Source organism: Xenopus tropicalis, chromosome 2 (genome assembly GCF_000004195.4).
Source record: "Xenopus tropicalis strain Nigerian chromosome 2, UCB_Xtro_10.0, whole genome shotgun sequence".
NCBI classification, from domain to species: Eukaryota; Metazoa; Chordata; class Amphibia; order Anura; family Pipidae; genus Xenopus; species Xenopus tropicalis.
Window position 1 is genome coordinate 115,120,604 of NC_030678.2, and position 24,547 is coordinate 115,145,150.

At 39.1% G+C, this 24,547-nt stretch overlaps 1 protein-coding gene across 3 annotated transcripts in view; it reads right to left on the reverse strand.

Moving 5' to 3' along the window:
- ppp2r3b (protein phosphatase 2 regulatory subunit B', beta) overlaps nucleotides 1–15,058 on the reverse strand; it is a 40,430-nt gene extending 25,372 nt beyond the window's left edge. The window contains exons 1-2 of one of the 3 annotated variants that reach the window (XR_001169888.3): nucleotides 14,923–15,058; nucleotides 14,063–14,420 (exon numbers count right to left, since the gene is read on the reverse strand). Coding sequence is in view for 2 of the 3 variants with exons in the window: in NM_001079206.1 (NP_001072674.1) it covers nucleotides 14,063–14,377 (315 nt within the window). In the remaining variant the exon portion in view is untranslated. Of the gene's footprint in view, nucleotides 1–584; nucleotides 1,163–14,062; nucleotides 14,421–14,922 lie in introns of those variants that run through there. The other 2 variants (NM_001079206.1, XM_012957298.3) reach the window with 2 other exon arrangements.
- Nucleotides 15,059–24,547: the final 9,489 nt, after the last annotated feature.

Genomic DNA, 24,547 nt, shown 5'->3' on the forward strand with positions numbered 1-24,547 from the left:
CTTTCAGTAATGTTGAAAGTACTGGTAGGAAAATCAACCTGTTAAGAGATCTGATATTTTTTGTTTACGTGGTACAAGAAGAACATTTGGCAGAATACAATAAACAGCTTGGTTATTTTGATTCTGCAGGCTAGAAATGTGTCATACAAGGCACGAGAGCTTAACCAGACACCCCTGATCCGTACCACACAGACACTCTGAATTCATGACACACTTGTAAAGTGTATTCTAACTTTGCATATATACATCAGTTTGAAAAGTTTGTCAAATAAAATTTTTCTGAAGTGAACAGACTGCATTATCTCTCTCATGCACTGTGTGACATGATTCTACAAGAGAGACTGGCAGAAAATGTAACTACAAAATGTACTACAAATACACAACCCCAACCAGAATTAACAGCAAACATACACCATGCTATATATTCTCAATATATTCTCCCAAAATCTTGAGGACAAACGACTACTTATATTAAACAATTACCATCAAAGAATTCAGAATACAGTAATTACATATTCTAATGCAAAATATTAACAGAAGGGTACAAAGTTTTGAAGCTCATCACAAGAATAGTACAAGCTAACCTGGATTTGTTGAAAAGCCTTGAGCCTTTTTTTAAATCTTGATGGCAAGACAAAATCACATCCACGGGCCAATAATGCCAATTCCTTTCTCAGATCCGGGTCTTGCCTTAAAGAAATCTCTTTCATCCTCATGCTTCCAGATTTCATTAAAAAAAATATCTTGACTGCTGAAAACTCCCAGTGTCTAGAAAAAACCTCAGAGGAAATAACCTTCCTTTTCCAAAAAATACATAAAATCTACCACTTGTGGTACAAGAGGCTCTTTTCTACAGCTGAAGTTCACCAAAAGCCAGAACAGCTTGAATCTCATGTTCCATACATTAAGAATTTCTGTGGCTTTCAGCAACAGAACTTACAAAGTCACAAAGGGTGCTGCCCTTTAAGAGAGATGTCCCAGAAGTTCTGCACCGTACTCATTAACTAACAGGTTGAGCCTCTTTAACGCTGTACAGAGACTATATATAAAACAAAGCTTCTAAAGTTATGGGAGGGGAAAAAAAAGAGAAACAGGCAAGCTTGATGGCAGGACTGTAGTTTCCAGCTGTCTTTTCAGTATGTCAGACACCAACAGGAGGCAATGAATGTGCTGCGAGTCAAGTGGTCAGTGCTGGCTGCAGTCACACTACTGCATTTACATTCCACTCCCCTTGTATGTGGCCTCTATCACATGGACAAATATGCAGCCACTGATAAAGCCAAGGAGGAACAGGAGAGGTATTAAGTCAGCATATGTAGGTTACCAGCACAAGCTCAGGGTATTTTCTAATGAAATATTAGGCACATTCAAATGCTAAATGAGCAGAATTCCACACTCTCCTATTTCCTTTTAATTCAATTCAAAAACAGGGATAAACAAACAAGGATTAAGAGGGAGATTTTATTACAACAAATCCAGCTTTCCTGAACAAAATTCAGCAAATAAACTTAGGAAAGAGATAAAAAAAAAAAAAAAAATATTGACTATTTCAAAATATTTGTGTAAAGGTTTTAAGGGGGTGATTTGTAATAGTTCACAAGAAATAACCGGTTTCCTTTATTTGACAATTTTTTTTTATAATAAAGTTGAGGATTAAAGTTGCATTTTTTCATGTCACCTCAGACCAGCTCTGTGGGGGGTACCAACTCTGTAAACTGCTCTGCTTTGCTATATTAGTTGTAATGCAAAGATAATTCTTATCTTTGGCCATGTTAAGCATAATGCCTACATTTTATTAAAGGGGAACTCCACCCAAACACAACTGAGCCGTCAGCCTGACTCACCAAAGAGGGCAACAAAGTTAAAAGGTTGGTTCAACTTTAAGTTAATTTTAACTGTTATAGAATGGCCAATTCTAAGCAACTTTTTATATATATATATATATATATATATATATATATATATATATATATATATATATATATATATATATATATATATAGACAGACAGAGTACCGCACACATAGGGACTTTATAGAAAAAACAAAAAGGTTTATTGAAAAAAATCCCCTTGTATATATATATATATATATTTTTTTTTTTAAATGTTTGCCTTTTCAAGCCAAAAACTGTTTTTTTTTTTCTTTTTATTGGCTTTCAATTCAGGCCCTCTCCTATTCCTATTGAGTGGATACTGGTATGTAAATGCATTTTTGTCTGTTTTCCATACCAACATCCATGAAAATAATGGAATTCACCTGGAAGGTGAACTGTCCCTTTAAATTTGATTATACAGAAATAGAATTCTAATTTTTGAAGTTTAAAGTAAAAGCAAATCCCCTGAATGAATATTTAACCAACAGATATGATATAAACTTAGTATGTATGTTTCAAACATGTGTGTAATTTTCTGTTTAGGATTACCGAAAGACACATACAAAAAAAAGCATATTTTTATAAAAATGATTTATTTAGATAAAGCAGGGCTTTACATATGGGCTTTTTTTTTTTACGTTATATGTTTATATAGAGACCTACATTGTTCTGGAGTATACTTTTCCTTTACTAAATCTGTATATGTTATCCTTTACTCTGATATCTATAAAGGAAAAAATACTTCCCTGGCATTAATAATGACCAAGGACACTCTTGTGAACTGACTGATAATAACTGCCTGTACTAATATAGTGTCAAGCTATTTGATATAGAAGAAAGCAGAAATAGAGACTGCACTCAAACAAATTTTGGCTGGGGAGCTTAGATTTTCCTATTAAACAAATTCATGGGGAATATAAATTATACAATGTTACAGTTGAACTTTAAAGGAAAAGATACAATGTAAAACTTTCATTGGCAAAGAGTGTTGTTAAATGCTTAGGCATAAATCACTGCGACTCTGGATGGTGTCCCCAGTGTCAGCAATTAACTAACTAAACATTGTTTAGTTTTAGCACACACTAACAAGTTTTCACTCCCTAGATACCTGGCATCACAGTGAACAACTTGCTAGAACCAGAGTTGTCTCCTGCGCAAATTGAGAAATTAATTAGCTCTTGGTCATTTCTGCACTAAACCCCCTGCCCTAGGAAAGGTACGCACCGGCGAGTAAGGGCACATACCTGCTCTCTGCTTTTTTATTTTTTCTTTAGACTAGTGGCTCAAATGACACGGCTGAATGCCATCTGATGCAATTTTTTCCCTATCTTGCAAATAATCACAGTGCTATGAATATCTAGGCCAGTGATCCTCAACCAGTGGCTCAGGGACAACATGTTGCTCACTAACCCTTTGGATGTTGCTCCCAGTGGCCTCAAAGCGGGTGCTTATTTTTTAATTTCTGGATAGGAGGCAAGTTTTGATTGCATTAAAACCCAGCGCAATTGCCAAACAGAGCCTTCTGTAGGCTGCCAATCCACATAGGGGCTATCAAACTTTTTTCATGCTTGTGTTGCTCCCCAAAACTTTTTCCATTTGAATGTGGCTCATGGGTATAAAAGGTTGGGGATCTCTGATCTAGGCAATGCTGCAGTCCTAAGGTGCTTCCCAATTTGTCCAATACAATGAGCATTGCTAACAGGGGGAGACTGCCTAATTAAATCTGAGTTAAGATGGCCATACACAGTAAGATCCGCTCGCTTGGCCAGGTCATCAAGCATGCGGATCTTTTTCTGATATCCCCACCTATGAGCGGGCAATATCGGGCTAAATCGAATTTGAACAGAGGGTATAGGTGACGTCGGTTTGGGGACCGCATCAACAAGTCACCCAATCAGATGGAAAAATCAAACCTGCCCGGTCGAGATGTCGGGAAGGCCCATCGTTCATGCCCTTACACGGGCAGATAAGCTGTGGTATCGACAACTAGAATTGGCCTGTGTATCGCCACCTTCAGCAGGCCTGAAAATCAAGCAAATGTACAGATGATCCAGGTCCTGGAAGTGAATTACGGGCAATTTAAATGGCACCCGTGATCTTTATTATACTAATCTGTTATCAGTAAAGATTTTATAAATATAAAACATAAAAAATGAAATGGTATTAAAAAGGGTGAAATTTTGATAGCAAAACCCTCAAATAAAATTTAATTGATTTTACTGACACTCATTTGTTAATAATTAGCACACACATCACATTTTTTCCCAATGGCGTAAATATGGCAACAGGAAAGTATTTGGAATTCCCTCCCCGAATCAGTCGTACTGGCTGATACATTATATAACTTTAAGAAGGGGCTGGATGGATTCTTAGCAAGTGAGGGAATACAGGGTTATGGAAGATAGCTCTTAGTACAAGTTGATCCAGGGACTGGTCCGATTGCCATCTTGGAGTCAGGAAGGAATTTTTTTCCCCTCTGCGGCAAATTAGAGAGGCTTCAGATGGGGTTTTTTTTTGCCTTCCTCTGGATCAACTAGTAGTTAGGCAGGTTATATACAGTGGAGGAAATTATTATTTGACCCCTCACTGATTTTGTAAGTTTGTCCAATGACAAAGAAATGAAAAGTCTCAGAACAGTATCATTTCAATGGTAGGTTTATTTTAACAGTGGCAGATAGCACATCAAAAGGAAAATCGAAAAAATAACTTTAAATAAAAGATAGCAACTGATTTGCATTTCATTGAGTGAAATAAGTTTTTGAATCCTCTAACAAAAAAAGACTTAATACTTAGTGGAAAAACCCTTGTTTGCAAGCACAGAGGTCAAACGTTTCTTGTAATTGATGACCAAGTTTGCGCACATTTTAGGAGGAATGTTGGTCCACTCCTCTTTGCAGATCATCTCTAAATCCCTAAGGTTTCGAGGCTGTCTCTGTGCAACTCTGAGCTTTTGCTCCCTCCATAGGTTTTCTATTGGATTAAGGTCCGGAGACTGACTAGGCCACTCCATGACCTTAATGTGCTTCTTCTTGAGCCACTCCTTTGTTGCCTTTGCTGTATGTTTTGGGTCATTGTCGTGCTGGAACACCCATCCACGACCCATTTTCAGTTTCCTGGCAGAGGGAAGGAGGTTGTCGTTCAGGATTTCACTATACATGGCTCCGTCCATTTTCCCGTTAATGCGAATAAGTTGTCCTGTGCCCTTAGCAGAAAAACACCCCCAAAGCAAAATGTTTCCACCCCCATGCTTGACGGGGGGGGTGGGGACGGTGTTTTGGGGGTCATAGGCAGCATTTTTCTTCCTCGAAACACAGCGAGTTGAGTTAATGCCAAAGAGCTCTATTTTGGTCTCATCAGACCACAGCACCTTCTACCAGTCACTCACAGAATCATTCAGGTGTTCATTGGCAAACTTCAGACGGGCCTGCACATGTGCCTTCTTGAGCAGGGGGACCTTGCGAGCCCTGCAGGATTTTAATCCATTGCGGTGTAATGTGTTTCCAATGGTTTTCTTGGTGACTGTGGTCCCTGCTAATTTGAGGTCATTAACTAACTCCTCCCGTGTAGTTCTAGGATGCTTTTTCACCTTTCTCAGAATCATTGACACCCCACGAGGTGAGATCTTGCGTGGAGCCCCAGAGCGAGGTCGATTGATGGTCATTTTGTGCTCCTTCCATTTTCGAACAATCGCACCAACAGTTGTCACCTTCTCTCCCAGCTTCTTGCTAATGGTTTTGTAGCCCATTCCAGCCTTATGCAGGTCTACAATTTTGTCTCTGACATCCTTGGACAGCTCTTTGGTCTTTCCCATGTTGGAGAGTTTGGAGTCTGCTTGATTGATTGATTCTGTGGACAGGTGTCTTTTATACAGGTGACTAGTTAAGACAGGTGTCCTTAATGAGGTTGACTAATTGAGTAGAAGTGTCTAACCACTCTGTGGGAGCCAGAACTCTTAATGGTTGGTAGGGGTTCAAAAACTTATTTCACTCAATGAAATGCAAATCAGTTGCTATCTTTTATTTAAAGTTATTTTTTCGATTTTCCTTTTGATGTGCTATCTGCCACTGTTAAAATAAACCTACCATTGAAATGATACTGTTCGGAGACTTTTCATTTCTTTGTCATTGGACAAACTTACAAAATCAGTGAGGGGTCAAATAATTATTTCCTCCACTGTATAGGCATTATGGTTGAACTTGATGGACGTATGTCTTTTTTCAACCCAACTTACTATGTTACTATGATTTGGCCGCCCTCCACACCCTTTGTGCGCACACTGACAGCACAATAATCAGTTCTATGTCACGGCTTTTTTAAAAAAAATTGTTACCACTGGTCAAATAATGTGAAAATACTGGAATTAGAGGATTATTTATCTTCGTTGTTTTACTAGAAATTAATTCTTTGGAAGAATTACACTTAAATTAGGAACAAGTACTGTTATAACTTTATATCTACAAAGCCAAATCCTGCAAGCCTCTACATGTGAAATTCAGCGTATAATATAATTGCAGCAACACTATCCTAGGAGGAGCCTGCTATGAGATCTGCCTAAGAAACTCATCACTAGGATACTGCAGGCAACAAGAAGTTACCTAATCAGAGCTGAAGCAAGGAGATTTCACCATCAACGTATGACGGGTTTTTTTTTTGAGTAAACAACTTGTAAAAGCAGGAAAGAAAATTATTCAGCACATATTTATATATATATATATATATATATATATTATACATGAGCCATAAAATATACTTTGAATAATATCTGTATAAACTTACCATTTGTTTTCAGTGTACAGTGAGTAATCAGGGTTAATTATTTTTTTCTACCAGTCTCAAATTTGATTTGTTAAAGATTGCTACACAAGCAGATCTTTTAAGCTGGCAATACAAGTACTAATAAAATCGTACAAACCTAGTTTAGTTCAATTTTTGCACCGTATGCATGCTCAGAATTATTGTCCCAATAATTTTTGTACCATGGCAATCAGCCATTTACTCGATCAGCCAGAGTAGAAAATTTTGTCCGGAAATAAAAATCTGTATATGTATTGTGTATCGAACAATATCCTTGGGGAACCTACAATGGAAGTTACTTTCATACGATTGGCACCTGCCAACTATTTCATGTTCAGAACATCCTCCGATTTGCTATTTTTAGGGCTTTATCCTGCAGTTTCTGTCTGAATGTTAGCATTTAAAAGTACGAATGATATCAGAACGTTTGTCGGAAGAGGACTAAAAGCTGAATGTGTATGGACAGCTTTAGGGCTGTGAAAGACCAGGAGATTAATTCCCAACGGTATATCTCCTCTACTGCGGTCAACTAATCTCCTTCAAATGCCTTCCCACCATTTATAACATAAGTCGCCAGTGAGAAAACACATGAGTCGCAACTTTGGGAGACTTTGTAAAGCTGAAGTGATGCATATGTTTTTGCATGTTCTGAAGACATTTGGACGAGATTAGTCGCCAACTAATCTCATGTGCCACTGCCCTTAGCCACCCAGGTGGTGAGTCAAGACAGGCTGATCTAATCATTCAGTCTGAGGCTGCAATCAGATAAAATGTGTGACTCCTGCAAAGTGGCCAAATACAGACCACTGACAAACAGGAGTATCTGAAGATGCCCCCAGAGTCTGAGCACTGTGGGAGATTTTAATGGTCCTCTACAAAGGGCAATGAGTTGCTTAATCACACAAATTAACCTTTAAAGGAATATCTAGCAGACACAGAAAAAATTAATGAACCTTTAAAAACATGGTTGGAAAAAGTGGATAGCCAAGTAAAAATTGGTGGACTTATGATTCATTTATAGAGGCTTGGCCCACCAATCACTGTTGCCAATGTGTATTGCTAACTCTGAAAGTGATGTTACACACCAAAAGGGGAGTTATACTTCAAGCTGGAACAAGTATATGGGTAATTAGCCTTTTTATAAAGCTGATTTATAATTCAAAGGCAGATTAGATCCATGAAATGACCAATCAAGGAATCTCTTTTTTCAGCAGTTTTCACTCAATGCTTGTGTTGACACTGATGGCTGACTAGTGTAGAGAGCTTAAAGGACATGTCAATCCCAAAAAAGTTTTTTTGCCTAATAAAAAAAAATATAATCTAGGCAACTTTCCAATATGAATATATTAAAAATTATTAGTGCTTTCTAAGTTATTTGTAAATGTAATGGCTATTAAAAGCAGCATTTGCTGAACTCCTGGTTGTTAAGTTTTACACAAAGTTGCAAAGGTCAGTTTCCTCCTGCAAGATGGGTCTGTCAGTCTGCTGGCTTGTGTTACATTGTTTCAAATGCCAGAGCCACCCAGGCAGAGAATAGAAAAGGACATGCAAACACTGTTTCTAATAGCAGTTATATATACAAATAAGTCATAAACCATTAGAAATATGTAATGAATGTATATTACAAAGTTGCTTAGAATTTTGGTTTCTTTTATAAAGCAAAAAAATATATTTTGGGTTGACTTGCCCTTTAAGCCAATCAGGTCCTGATTTCAGATGTGCATGCTCATGGTCAGTCAACCAGCAGCAACTTCTCTCCTCCCTGCTCACTCACTTGTGGTGGAACTGATCATAAATGCCCATGCTATAAAAGGAGGCTTATGCCAACTTGGCCATACACACTGAGATTTGTTGGCCCAATTTTGACCATATGAGCTGGACATGTGGGCCAGGCCAGGAGTCAGCTTTGACAGACCTGTCTGCAATCCTGTTGCACTGCAGATATGTCATGTTTGGAAATTTCATCTTGTGGTGCACTATTTTAGTGGCTCTGGGCTCACGGGTGCACTCCAGGGTCATGTTATGATCTTTAAATAAAACAATGGGAACAATACTAAGTATTTTTTTTTTAAACCATAGGCATTGCTGTTAATTGCACAGGTGACTAAAAGCCCTAAACAAATACATGTCCCACTGTCTTATGCTTTAGTTGAACACTAGTCATTTCTACGAAGCAGCATACACAAGCGCACAATACATTTTCTTTCCAACGTAGATCAGTCAGCTGGTGTTACTCTAGCAAATATGAATGACAGCTATATTTAGTGCCTGGTGCCAATGTTACACCAGCTGTCAAAAGCAGAGGCAGATGGATGACGTGAAATGAATTTGTAACTAATCCTTTAAGGAATGCATTTGTATTCTGGAATTTTCACTAGCTTTCCTAAAATAGAAAGTTACTATGCAAGGGGACAGCTAAAGAAGAAACTCAAAGATTCTCAGCACATGCAAACATATACTTTAGATAACAAAAGAAAAATGTCTGTCACATAATTACATATTATTTTCCAACACATGTAAAGTTCTTGTTATTGAAAACTTTGAATAAATTAGGATTTTCTTTTCAAAACTATTAGAAATACGGGTGAATTTGTTAATCTGGAAAGGGAAAAAATTGGATTGCTTCTATCCCTAATATTTGCATTTCAACACCTAAGGAAACAGTTTACAGGGAAAGTTTGCAATTGTGAATCTGTAAAAATGTGACCAATAAGAATTGTATTATGCAACCCCAGAACCAATATACATATAACTGGAGTGCAAATAGTGTGGTAACATAGCAAAGGAACTTACTTTATAAAGTAATTAAGACTTTAAATATGAGATATATTAATTGGAGGAAAAACAATCCTGTTGGGTTATTGTAAATGTTTAAATTATATTTTAGTAGACTTAAAGTATGGAGATCCGAAAAGACCCCTGGGCCCAAGCTTTCTGGATAACAGGTCCCATAACTGTATATAAAAATATATACATACACTTTACATAAATCACAGAATTAGGAAAATGAAATAAAAAAAAAACCAAAACAATTTGTATCTTTTGGGGTACAGGTGAGTAGTTTTAAGCGAGGGTCACTATTAGCACCTTTATATTATACTGTACTTAAACTGTTTATTTACATCTACTCCCTCACTCCAGCAAGCTTACAACCTAACAGCCCCCCCCCTTACAGACACACAAAGGCACATGGGCAACCTAGAAGTATGTTTTGCAATGATGTAAGAAATCTGAAAACCCAGAGAAATTCACATACAAGCAGCAGACACAGTGTCAGTAGTATCCTGCTTGCAATCTAACCCAGATGAAAAGTAATCTTTTACTGCAAGGAACTTGTTCCCTATTTTTCCTAAAGGCAAAGGTTAAGCCCTATTTATCAATGTGTGGTAGGAAAGTTTATCCCAATAGAGAGTTAGTTGCCGCCACCATCTGGAAAACACTGCAACTAAATTCCCCTGCACTGCCCAAAATGAGCTAATAGCAGGTCAATGATAAACCATAATCTTCTCAAGTGACCCCTGCATCATCACTGACCATGGAGTATGCCAAGAGCTCTGTATGCCTAAAGCCAAAGGCATAAGGAGAGCAGGCTGATCAAGAGACATGGATATCACAAGTGGAAAAAAAGGGGACAGCTGTAATTTAAATTTATACTTCTGCTAATCATTAAACAGGATCAGCTTGGGTACTTAGAATGTATTTTAAGGCACCTTTGTGGACATCCACTCGTTTATTAGTAGGGATGCTCCGAACCCACTTTTTTGGGTTCTGCCGAACCCCCCCTGATGGATTCTGCCGAATACTGAACCGAATCCGATTCCTAATTAGCATATGCTAATTAGGATCGGGAAGGGTTAAAAGTTGGTGCGCGCTGCAAAAAAAAAAAAAAAAAAATTTAATTTCCCCCTAAAATTTAACCCTTTCTGAATGCTAATTAGCATATGTTAATTTATGCTAATTAGGATTCAGACTCGGTTCGGCCGGGACCATGGATTCAGGTGAAACCGAATCCATCAAAAAAAAGGCTGGATTCAGCCCGAATCCCGAACCGAATCCAGGATTCGGTGCATCCCTATTTATTAGGTTTACGTCTCTCTTGTATAAAGTATCCCAGTGAGGAATGAAGCCTAGAAGAATGTACAAACCAGATAATATGTGGCATGATTAAAGAAACTTCTTTTAGGCCCTGGTAGCAGGCACACCAGGTGGAATTCGGCTAGAAACTGCATGTGCAAGCAGTTTAGTTTTGAATTCCGCTTTGTATGCATATACCCTGCCAGTGCAATGGCTCAGGGTGCAGGCTCATCAGTGAACAGAATCCACCCCGTGTTGAATTGGCCATAAATGTAGTTAACATGTAAGTACTGTGGCTTCAAAAGTGTGATTTCCAAACACACGTCTGCACTAAAAATGTCATTTAAAGGGGACCAGTCACCTAGACATTAAAAGCTGTAGAATAAAAACCCCTTTTAAATTAATCCTGAAGCCCATTTTTTTAAGGGGTTGTTCACCTACAGGTTAACTTATGTTATAGAATGGTCTATTCTTAGCAAGCTTTCAATTGGTCTTCATTTTTTACTGTTTATGCGTTTTCGTCTTCTGACGCTTTCCAGCTTTCAAATGAGGTTCACTGACCCCAGCAGCCAAACAACTATTGCTCTTGGAGGCTACAATTGTATTGTTATGGTTGCTTTCTATGATTTATCTTTCTATTTAGACCCTCCTCTATTTATATTCCAGTCTCTTTTTCAATCCACTGCCTGGTTGCTAGGTTAAATTGGACTCTAGCAACAAGCTTGCTGCTACAAATTTCAATTCACTTATGACCCCTTTAACATCCATACCTGTTATAAACTATTTTAGAAATCTCAGCTGTCAGTTATATTTTGCCTTCCCCACCTCTATGCCTCAGACATTGAGCTTGGGCAGGCAATTTTGGCACATAAACAAGATTTTAGGATGATATAAAACTTTGTGCCGGCCCGCTTCCTGCGATTATGAATTTTAAAACTGATGGAAACAAGATTTATGCAATTTATATAATGGAAGTAAAGTTTTACTTGCCTGGCTAGCACATAAAAGAATTTAAAAATGATCTCTTAGGGTGACAGGTCCCCTTAAAGGGGCATGATAAGGGCTGCAGTGGGAGGTCTAAATAAAACGGGGTCAATCTTCCCTCTCAGCTGAGATTAGAGCTGTTACTGCCCATACAAGGGGTGTGCTCCCTCACCTAGCAGAGGTGGCTCTTTAGTGAGAGTAGGGCTCTCTGCACAAAACACGTCAGGAAGCCTGTCTGCCTGTGGAGCGAACTCCCAAAAGGGCTGGGGGTGCTGTCTACTACTGAAAGGGGCAAAGGTGCTCCAATTTACCCCAGCAAACAGACATTGGTTTTAAGAGACTGGAATAGGAAAATGCCTGAATAGATTTTTAAAGAAATACGGTTATGGAAAAACATGTTTTGTTTTTCAAAACACATCAGTTAATGGAGATTCTCCAGCAGAATCCTGCATTGAAAGCAGGGGCTAGCCATATTCTTCATTTCCCAGGGTGCCACAGCCATGTGACCTGTGCTCTGATAAACGTCAGTTACACTTTACTGCAAGTTGGAGTGATATCACCCCCTCCCTTTTCTACCAGACAGCATCTCCCCAAGACCTACGGCAGTTATCAGAATAGCACTTCTGATAACTGGGACTCCCCCAGTTACATGGGAGTAGGAGAAACAATAGGTTACCTGAAAAGCAGTTCTAATGTGCAGCACTGGCTCCTTCTGAAAGCTCAGATTCAGGCAGACAATGCACTGAATGGCTGCCTACACACCAAACTAAAAAAAAAAAAGTTGTTCTAACCAACAAACTTAATAACTGTCTCACAACAATAGTTTCTTGGCAGTTGGGGTCAGTGACCCCCTTTTGAAAACTAGGAGTAAAAAAAGCAAATAATAAAAAAAAAATCACATGGAAAGTAGCTAATAATAGGACCTTCCATAAATAAACTAAAAGTTAATTTAAAGGTGAACAACACCTCTAAATATTTGAACCCTTAGGCACAGCATTCCACCCATGTTAGTAGTTAAAGTTTTGGATGTGTCTGGCCCTTTTTCTAAGTAAAATGTCACAGATGTGATTCAATAAAGCAAATATAAGCTTTTGGCTTTGGGTATTGTAGATTAAATTATACCCTACCTATGGTACTATACCATACCTAATCTCAAATGCCCAAAGTTGTGACATGGTTCTCATACATTGCAGAACCCGGACCAGCGAGGCTTTTTTGAGATAACTTGGGATCATTCATGAATATAAAAGCATTTCTAAATTGTAAACATAAATCCCCATATGTAATAAAAGGCACAAAACTTTGCCGGGGCAGTAATATGTTAGGCAACCCCCCCCCACTGTATAAAATTGCTATGTTTTTTTTCCTGGACATGAGGATTTTTCAGGTAAATTAAAGGACAAGGAAAGGCAAAGTCACTTGGGGTGCCAAAATGTTAGGCACCCCCAAATGACTTTAATCGCTTACCTTGTACCCCAGGCTGGTGCCCCTGTTAGGAGAAAACAGCACCAGCCCGGGGTACCTGGAGCGATGCGCTTCCTGCTTCATTTAGCTGCGACTATGCGGTAGGCGCATGCGCTGTAGAGTGAAAAGCCGACTTCTCTGTTAAAGTTCGGCTTTTTACTCTACTGCGCATGCGCACGCTCGCGAACCAGGAAGAAGGAAGCACTGCAGGTACCCCGGGCTGGTGCTGTTGTCTTCCAACAGGGGCACCAGCCCAGGGCAAAAGGTAGGAGATTAAAGTCACTTGGGGGTGCCTAACATTTTGGCACCCCCAAGTGACTTTGCCTTTCCATGTCCTTTAAGTACACTGGCCTTGGAGGGAAATGGTATTGTAGCTATCTTACTTACTTGTAGCTATCTTTCCCAGACATCCCTCTTCAAACTCATCTAATATTACACATTTTACTGCTGCAAGAGGGACCCATGATACAAGTAAGAAACACAGTGGCATAGTCCTACTTTTTTTAAGGAGTCCAAGGGAAAAATTTGATTTACTGGTTGTTGTCTGTCTGTCTGGAGGTACAACCCAGCTATCTTGAAAATTTTATCTGTATCCCCATCTCCTAAATATAAACTATTTTTGCCAATAACAAGTTCTATTTTTCATTTTCAAGCTCAGAGAGCAATGTATTAATGCAAACAACTATACAAATACAAACCAGACAGCAAACACACACTGTTTAATAGAGCTGGTTCTTCAGTAATCACAAATCATAGATTTTTTTTTAACTATTGCTGATACAATTGTATTGTTATGTGTCTTAACTATTAAGACATCACTAAACTTATAGAACAGACTAATTAACGGGGAATACATTATTTGAACACTTACCACCCCTACACTACTAGATCGACGTTTTCTAGGAGTAAGTCCACTCCTTGGGCTTCCATAAGAACCAGGTGGGAGGGCAGACTGAGGAGACAGTGACAAGTTATCCAGCGCTTTATGAGCTGAATGCAAAGTACTTTTGCTTGGTATTTCCTTAGTACCATAGTCATCAGCGTCCGGCAGAATTTTCTCTCCATTTTTTATTCGTCTTAAATAATCGTTGAGGAGCAATTGTGTTGGTGTCTCGCTAAGCCAGCGTAAAAATAATTCATCTACTTTCATTTTTAAGACAGGTTTCAAAACGGTTGTTGTCGGCATGATTGACAGCAGGAAGGTTAAGGGGTTTTAAAAAGAATTGAACCTACAAAAAATGAATGTTAATATGTTAGTGAAATGCAAGATTCCACCTTAAAACAATTGCAATCAACAAACTGATTTTTTTTTTACTTGACTGAAATCCTGAATGATAAACATTTATTTTAATACTGTTAGGAATAAACGTTAGGAATTGTGTGTGTGGTTTTTTTTGTAAATTTAAGGCAGACAAGCAATATTGTCAACTTTCCATCAATGAAACAACCGAGTCTTGCCTTCAATACTTGCAAATTAAACCAAGTCATAGGATTTTCTCTTTATAAATGCAACGTCCCCTACTGTATGCATTCCCCTTGCCGTCTGATTTGCCCTGGGAAATGGCCATTGTCATATGAAGCAACATGTCAAATGACAATAATTGGAACCTACTATTACAATTCCTAGAAACTTGGCTCAGTAGATTTATAGTAAAAAAGGGTCAAAACACACACTGCACACTTTATTCAGTAGTAAGAAGTCGTAAAACTTAATGTGGAAATTGTTCATACCGCCCAGTCCCGATTCTCTTTATTAGGCAGCCCTCAGTTTGGAATCACTACTTAAACGTCCCGCAACGCCGTCAACATTCGGCGCCTTGGCTCCTGCTAAGCCCAAACGTCCCAAGTCTCATCTCGCGAGATTGTGGCGTCGCGACTAAACGTATATAAGCGCGGTGACGTTGTGTTTAGCCACCTTGGGGGCGTGGCGGAATGTCTTGCCTTTAGTAGTCAGAGAGACACAGTAGTCCGTGCAGGGTACGAAGTCTTGCGGCTATCTTGCATTAGTGGCGCTCAACTCCGCCTTTTACAAGAAGGGAAAACATACTTTTGTTTTTCTTTGTGTTGGTTGTTAGCCAGGCACGCTGGCACCAAAACTTTGGCTCCTAATATTTCTGTTGGGTTCACAGTGAAGTGTATTAGGCATTTGCATCTGTTAACCAAAAAAGTGCAAATTAGAGAAAGGTGAAATGATGTAATCTTTTAAGTCTTTTTGTGTCCTGAAGGTCTTGATATTTCTGCGAATAATAGCTAGATTTTTTACACAATGGCTAATTTGGTGGGGTCCAAATAGTTATGTGCAAGCAAAAGCCAGGTTGTGTTTACAGTCCAGGGATAAAACAAGGGCTAATTTAGAAGACGAGGGGTAAAACTGCCTAGATTTCATTTTTGCTTTTTGTTTACTCTGGTCCCGACTCCGAGTTGTGCAGGTTCCTTGTGATTTCCACAGCATAAAGTTTTGGGCATTGGTGAAGATCAGTGCTGGCAGGGGGTTCCCCTGTATCACAAAGTAGTGAGACCACTCTAGCTGTAACTAGGGCGGCCATCTGAAACTTTGTGGCCTCTTACAAGTTATTTATACGAGACCCGCCATGAACATAAGCATGCAAACATTTTGCCTATGCCCTTGTGTGTGCACTATAAACAGCTGTGTTACTCTATGATAGGCAGTTTATATACAGTCCCATTAATTGCTAATAGTTAATTGGAACTCAGTGGGTTTTACCCTAAGTTTGGTCCCTACTCACCTACCTGCTCCTGTCGTGCTTCTCTGGCTGTTGTTGCTTGATACACAAATAAAAGTTTTTACAAAAGTAGTGTAAGGTTTCCATAAGTTATATAAATTGCCAAATGATCTTGTTGTGGGGCCCAATAACTAGTCAGTAGTAGTTCATAAAAGTAGTAAAAATAATGTGCTAATAAGTCAGTCTTTAATTGGGGTTCAGTGGAGTTTATAGGTAAGTTGCATAAGTTTCTTTGAAAGTAATTTCAAAGGAGACCCTCATATGATTCAATAAATAGATCCCAATATAAATAACTGATGTAACTTGATAAATAATAATGTGCTAATAAGTCAATCAATTTATTGGCGACAGTAAAATTAACATTAACGTTTTTTAATTAATGGCGGTCAGTGGAGTTTGTCTCTGTCTAGCTTCTCTGCAGTGTCTTTTGCTTACAAGTTACTTAAGTTTCTAGAGAAGTTACATATTTTTCTAGGCAGTTTTTGCAGAAGTCATACAAGTTGAGTAAATGTTGACATAATTGTATACGTTGCAATTTGTGTATCTTGCGCAAAGCGGCCATGCCCCCATTCAGAGAAAGATTTAACTGGCCCCAGCATAACAGTGCTGCCCTCTTGGCTGTAACTCACAGTTACCCATAAACAGACTTAGTTATTTATGTTACATTTATGTGAAGACTAGGGTCAAATGGGGTAATTTAGGAGAATTACAACAACAATTATTTAGGAGAAATATAACTCTGGCATCAGAGTATCCCAATGTTTTTGTGTCTAGTACTATTGAAATTATTTTATAAGAGGTGCTGAAAATTTTAGAACAAATATGTCACAATCTGTGTAGCGAGAACCCTGAGACCGCTTGATTGATAATATTCTTTGGTAGGTGAGCCCTGCTGGGACTGGTTTTCACCAATGCCCTTTTGGGGCCCTGGAACTTTTAGCTGTGGACTGTCAGGGAGATACTGAACACAACAGAGTTTACTCGAAAGCATGGAACAGACAATAGGTAAACAGAAGGCAGGGAAGGAGTGAGGGTGGCAGCGGACAATTGGAATTAGGAAACATTTTTCAATAACCAGAAGATCAAAACAGGAACAAGAGTTTAGGTAGAAACTGTGGTAAACAGAGCCAGCTTGGGCAAAGTTTGGGGAATGATAAAGCCTTTTATATTGAAATTTTGGAACCAAAGGTGGAATCCTGTCATGTATGTTTCCTGTCACAATGCAACACCAAGTAACAAGTTGCGTGTATTCAGAGGCATGGAAGCATCAGGACGCATGACGGTGTTTATGCATCTGCAGATGGATGCCGGTCTCCTGGAGTGTGTAAGAAGATATTCCCAAGCTGTCAGACTGCTCATAAAGAGTGAAAGAGTTTGAAATCAAAAGGGAAAGATAAGGGGTGGGGGGAGTTTTTGTTCATTTCTGCATTTTAAGTTTACCCTCATTTCGCAGCATTTTTTGGTGGCTCCTCCAATTTATAGTGCATTTTATTGGGTGCTTTCCCCTGCATTTATACCATGCTGGCCTGGTTTTCTTGTTGTTTAAATGATATTTTTAATGAAGTGAAGCTGTTTAAAAAATTAACCATATAAAGCAGAGAAAATGTATTGAACACATCAACATTTTTCTCAGTAAATATATTTCTAATGTGGTTATTGAAATGAAATTTAGAACAGTAACAACCTAAGTAATCCACACATACAAAGAAATCAGGTCTGACAGTACCATATGCTGAAAAACAGCCTCACACCATGATGTTCCCAACTCCAAAGTTCACTGTTGGTATGATGTTTTTGGGGTGATGTGCAGTGCCATTTCTCCTCCAAACATGGTGTGTGTAATGACATCCAGAGGGTTCAATTTTGGTCTCATCTGACCAGACTATATTCTCTCAGAATTTCAATGGCTTGTCCAAATGTTGTGCAGCAAACTTTAAATGAACTTCAACATGCTTTTTCTTCAGCACCGTGAGTGTGCATAGAGGCCATGTCAGTTGAGTGCATTATTTGTTGTTTTCTTTGAAACAACTGTACCTGCTAAGTTCAGCTTTTGTCTAACTGGAGCATGCACAGTAGAAGCTAGGTCCATATCAGCCTTAACTTTAGTGTCAACTATCTGACAGACAAATAAATAAGGTTGAGGAGACTGCCTCATATGAGGCAGTCTCCTCAACTTTATTTATTTGTTTGTAGAACCACATGGTGACTCTACCTAAGCTGATCAGAAAACCCTACACTACACTGATGAGCCTCAAGAAAGGCGAAACTGGTCTGTAGTTGGGAATCTGATCAGCTATTATCCTGGCTTCAGCGTTTGGAATTCATTCCCAGAATTCCTTTTGTTAATTATTTGACAGAAAAGTATTCAAAGCAGCATGACATGGCACCTGCCAAACCAGCTTTGCAAAAATTGCCTAAATGCCTACATGTGCACTAAACCCAGGCATACACAAAACACTTTGTTGGTCTCTGTGCTCAGGTCTGGGTCTAAACCACTACCAGAGATTTGTGGCAAAGTATAGTAACAAATATGGGAGAAGGGTGAATGCTTTTATAAGGAGCATCAGGATACTTTGTACTTTGGCGTATAGCTCTGCAATACAAATCTTTGGGTATTATCCTGAGGAAAAAGATTCTGAGATCTATGTGTACTGAAAAATTAAATTATTCTCAGACATTTTATAACTTAACAATGTTATATATTGTCATTCTGTTTTAAGACTACACTAATTCAGTGTAAGCCTAATGAAAAGGAAAACTTACACTATAAAGATTATTATGAATTCCCCTTTTCTGTAATATGATCATTTACTCTTAATTTCTTAGTATTAGACTTGCAGACAAAAGGTCTAGTAATTTAGAATCCTTTCAGTGCAAAAGAGTAACTTTTTGCAACATAACTTAATAGGAAACTGTTTGAGACCTTAAGGCCTAAAAGCAAAAAATCAAAAATAAATGTTTGATTCATTGGTCTATCCTTCCACCTAGTGGGCATTTATGCAAGTTCGAATACAGCAGATTTTCTGTAAAAAGAAAAACTAACTATAGCAACTGCATCTAAACTTTTTTTAATTGTCAAAGCTTGCTGATTTGTTGATGTCATTTAGTGTGTTATTTCCTTTTGGCATGCTTTGCATAATGAGGAGATGGAAATAAAAGTTCATTCAAAAAATATAGTTTAAGGGGAAAAGTTTCAAGCAGTATAAAGGATGCTGAGAGAAGTTGGGCCTGTGTGGTGCCACCATTTGCCAAATTTCCCTATTAAATATTTAATTAAATGTATAATCTTTTTATGGACACAATTTCAGGGACAATTTATGTGGATTTTTCAGTATATTTAAGACCAACACAAAATTAAGAGAAGTTATTAAAAGTCCAAACAATTTTTATATAGAAAAGAAAAACAAAAGTCAATAAAGAGAAAATTATTTGCAGGCCACTTAATCCCAGTTACAATATGTGCAACTATTACCCTAAAATGAAAATGCACTGCATGAACACGTATTGAATAAATAAATTAGTGATGTGTACTCATGTTCAATCATTTTTTCTTCCCTGGAATAATTTGTTTTAGCATGAAAATGTATTGTCTGAATCTTAACATGCATTTATATTAACAATTTGCTTGGGTGTTAGTGATTAGGGCTGCGAAGCTGTGCTGAGGATTAAAACCCAATTGAAATGTATTTGACTGCTTAAAGCAGTAGAATCACATACTTATTAAATGAATCTTTCCAGACAAATGAGCAGTGTTCCTGTCAGGAGAATTTTGATAAATGGCAAAAATATCAAAACGTTCATGACATTTTTGAGAGGAACAGTTATGAGATCTTTTATGCGGATAGCTTGGGCTTGGCAAGTCTACTAAAACATGTAACCAATAAAAAAAACAATAGGATTGTTTTGCCACCAATATGGATTTATCATAATAAACCTCCCAATGTAAGTCCCCAAAAGAGGACAATTTTGGGAAGCCCCTATGCTCACATCACCTTTTTTATGTAAGCCCTTTAGGAAACAGCACCATTGATAGATATGTATTTATAAATATAAGTTGCTATAGGCTAGGGGATTCCTTATTCGCAAACCCGTTATGCAGACAGTTCAAAATTATGGGATAGTCATCTGCTATTGAGTCCATTTTAATCTAATTTTTTAAAAAAAAGTCCTCTCCTTTTTCTCTGTAATAGTAAAACATAGTACAGGTACATGCATACATCTATGGCAAACCAATCCTATTGGGTTTATTTAATGTTAAAATGTTTTCTAGCAGTGGAAATCCAATTTATGTAAAGATCCCTAATCCAGAAAACCCCAGGTCCCAAGCATTCCAGATAACAGATCCTGTACCTTTACAAGGTTTCTCCTTCTGTGTTTTCTAAACAGACACTGTTGATTGTTAGAGTTAGAACATGAATGTGCATTAACTGTCCTTTCAGTTTGCATGTACAATATTTTATCCACCATAAGGATTTAGCAGCAGATTTCTGTTACCAATTTCTTCAGTGAACTATATTGTTCTTTTTAGATTTTTTTTTTTTATAATCCCTCTTTCAACTTGTAGTTGATAATGACATATATTAACAGTTAAGACATCACCAGTTATGCCTGTACCCAAAATCATTTTAAATGAGAAAAGTGGTCCCTGCATAACCTTATGTTAAGAAGATCTCTCCTAGACCAAGCATGCCATTTAAATCAGTTGCAAGCACAGTGACAAAAAGAATCTATGTCAAATTTTGTTTCATGTCATTCTGACTTTGTATACTTTTTTTTTATTAAAGGAGAAGGAAAGGCTAATAAAGGGTTAATCTCAAGCTGCAGGCATACCTTCAGTTGTCTCAATAGTGCCCTTAAGTCTCCCTATATTTCACCTGTTCAGATGATCAGAAGCCAAACAGGAAGAAAAAACATTGAGCTGTGTAAACAAAGTTCCCATAATGCCTCACTCCTGCACCAAGACCGAGACCAAGTGAACATGCTCAATTAGTTAGACTATGGGGCAGATTTACCAAAGCACGAATTCGAATCCCGAATAGCAAAAATTCGGATTGGAAACGAAAATTTCGTGACTTTTTTGTCGCCGTCGTGACTATCGTATTTTGCGCGACTTTATCATATTGAACGATCGTAAACGGCAGAAAAACCTTTCCGACTTTGCATGATTTTGGAAGCCTCACAGAGGAATAAATGGCACTCTGCAGCTCCAACCTGGCCCAAGGAAAGTCACGATACTGAAGCTTGAATGAATCCGAAACTTTCGTACTCGGCACAACAATACGATTTTTTCGCTGCGGCGACGAAAAAGTCGCGAAAAATATACAAAAAAGTTGCGACGGCGACGAAATAGTCGCAAAAATACAGATCATTATGAAAAAACCGCATTCGAAGCGTTCGTGCCTTAGTAAATCTCCCCCTTTGAGTCAGCTTCCTGCTGATTGGCTCAGATCCACATTCCTAAGGGGGAGGAAGGGAGTTCTTAGCATTCTCGAGGGAGGGGAGAGCAGGAGAGTGCAGAGAGCTGCATGTCTGTGGCACATGAATTACACACACAAGAAATCTTTTGACAGAGAAGTCAATGCAGAGTTTCTGTGAATGCTTATGGCTGTATTTACATAGACCTTTCTGATAAAGCTTACTTAGTTTTTACCTTTTTTTCTCCTTTAAAGGAACAGTTTACTTTACAATGATCTGGTAATTTATGGTATTCTAATAAAGGCACATTGATGAGTGACTTACCTTGAAGAAAAACCATCACTGCACCATCTAGTTTTTAAGATTTTCCCCTAGGCCTCAATCAACGTTTGCAGTTAGAAGAATGAAACAGATATATGAAATGATGTAATATGCAATTTGCTGGAGTAAAGCCAAGACTACAGTAGTGCAATTCATCTACATCAGTGAAGTCCTCTTAGTGGATAGTGTATCCACTCTTGCTCCTATCCTTTTTCTAAGGAATTAGTGGAAAAATGGTCTGTCCCACCAATGTCTAGACTACCCAAGAACACTGCGCTACCAGTACCCGATGCAGAGGCCTTTAAGGATCCCATGGATAAGCGACTTGAAGGCTTCCTGAGAGCTAGTTTCACGTTGGCTTGGTCAACATTTCACCCAGTGATCACGGGGGCATGGGTGAGCAGAGCCATTGCCACCTGGTCCCAACCTCTCCTGAATGGCCTTAGCGATAATACACCTAAGGGGAGCTACACACCTTAGCCTCCAAGATAGTAGACATTAATGCTTTCTTGAAGGATGCACTGCTGGATTTGTTACAGGCCATGGCTAGAACGTCTGCATCTGTGGTAGGAGCTCACAGAGCACTATGGCTAAAGAACTAGATGGCTGAGTTAGGCTCCAAGAAGTCCCTGACTTCACTGGAATTTAAGGGCAAGTGTTTGTATAGAGAAGAACTTGAAAAAAATCATTTCTCAAACAATGGGGGCAAGAGCAATCTCTTGCCACAGACAAAGACAGAAACAGAAAGTTTGAACAATGATCAAGCAACTCCTTGCGCTGATAAGTCATCACCTCAGTGACTGGTCAGGAGTCCCGGAGTGCAATCAGGCCACCTAAAAGGGTTTCAGGATGTCTGGACAGGATCAGTATCTGACGCCTGGATATGCGATCTGATCAGTGAAGGATGCAAACTAGAGTATAAGTTGCCTTCTTCCCAACGCTTCTTCCTTTCCAGGGTCCACGCCAGGGAACCAAAGCGGGTGGCATTTTTTTCAAACAGTACAAAGACTCCAGCAAACAGGAGTTATAGTACCTGTTCCAAGAGGTCAGCACTTTGAAGGGTTCTACTCGAATTTATTCATAGTGCCAAAGAATGACAAAACCTTCCGCCCCATCCTGGATCTGACGAAGCTAAACAAATGTATCAGGTTTATTTATCATTTATCAGGTACTCTCGGTTCCACATGGAATCAATCTGATGATCAAATCTATGGAAAAAGGGGATTTCCTAGCATCCTTCTACACATACTGATTTGGACAGGTCATCGTAAGTACCTATGGTTCGAGTTCGAACAACACCACTATCAATTTGTTGCACTGGACTCACCTCAGCACCTCTTTATGAATATAATGTCAGCAGTGTCCTCCTTACTGTGCCTACAGGGAATATCGGTCACTCCATATTTGGACGATATCCTAGTGAAGGCAGAGTCAATCCCGGTGGCACAAAAGCATTTGGACATCACTATTTCAACCTTGGAAGCCTTCAGGTAGAAAATCAACAGATAGAAGTCTTCACTGATCCCAAGGCAAGTGATGCAATTTCTAGGCCTGATATTCAACACCTGTTCTTAGGGAGTGGTACTTCTATTAGAGAGATAGACATGTCTCAAGAACATGACCAGTGAATTCATTCATGCTCAGTCTCCCTCAATCTGGTTTTGCATGCAAGTACTGGGAATGATAGTATCGCCATAGAGGCGGTACCGTTTGCACAGTACCACATCCGGCCCCTACAGTTGTTGTTGTAGGATGCCAAATTACCAATAAACATTTTAGAACTGCAGGCAATATATCTAGCTCTACGCTGAAGGCAGGATCTGTTACAATGCAAGTGTGTAAAGATTCACTCCGAGAATGCGACCACAGTCGCCTAGGGGGGCACTTGCAGTGCCTTGGCATGGATCAAAGAGGATCATGGACTGCGCAGTGAATCACGGGTCAGAGATAACATCAATACAGGTCGATCTCTGGTTGACCCCACTTTCATACCAGAATGTTGAACACCTCCGGTAATAGCTCCCATTCTCCCGGGTCCAGCTGATGTCAAATTAGATAATCTGCACCCATGGGTGCAGATTATCTAATTTGACATCGGCTGGACCCGGGAGAATGGGAGCTATTACCGGAGGTGTTCAACATTCTGGTATGAAAGTGGGGTCAACCAGAGATCGACCTGATGGCTTCTTGACACAACACCAAGACTCCTCGTCCAGATACAGGGACCGAAGGGCAGAAGGGGTGGATGGGATGACGTTTCTGTGGAATTTCCACAAGGCGTACGTCTTTCCACTCATCTAGTGAAGGTAACCGTGCTTTTTAGGGTTTAAAAGCTCTAGCTCTCAATCACAGTGTACACCCCCACTGTAGATGTTAAATACTGAACCATACAAAGCCACTGAGAGAGAGTGCCAGAATGCAGTGCTTGCTGCTTGACACAATAAAGCACATTTCAGCAGCAAGCACTGCATTCTGGCGCTCTCTATCAGTGGCTTTGTATGGTTCAGTCTTTCCACCCATCCCCATGTTACCACGGATACTCAAAAGGCAGAGATTGATCCTAATGATCATAGCATCCTTCTGGCCCAGGAGATCGTGGTTCTCGGACCTAATGTCGCTGGCAAAGCGGGATTGGTTCCAACACTGCCAGACCTTTTGCGGCAGGGTTCCCTTTTACATCACAATCCAGCAATACTAGCTTCGACGGCAGTTCAGACCACCATCCTGAAGCAAAAAGGTTTTTCAGACAGTGTGGTAAACACCATGATTAAGGCTAGTAAGCCAGTGTCATCCAGGGCATACTACAGGGTTTGGAAGGCATATTTTGATTGGTTCAAGATCCAAGAAGTGTCATTTGAACAGTTGAACTTGCCTAA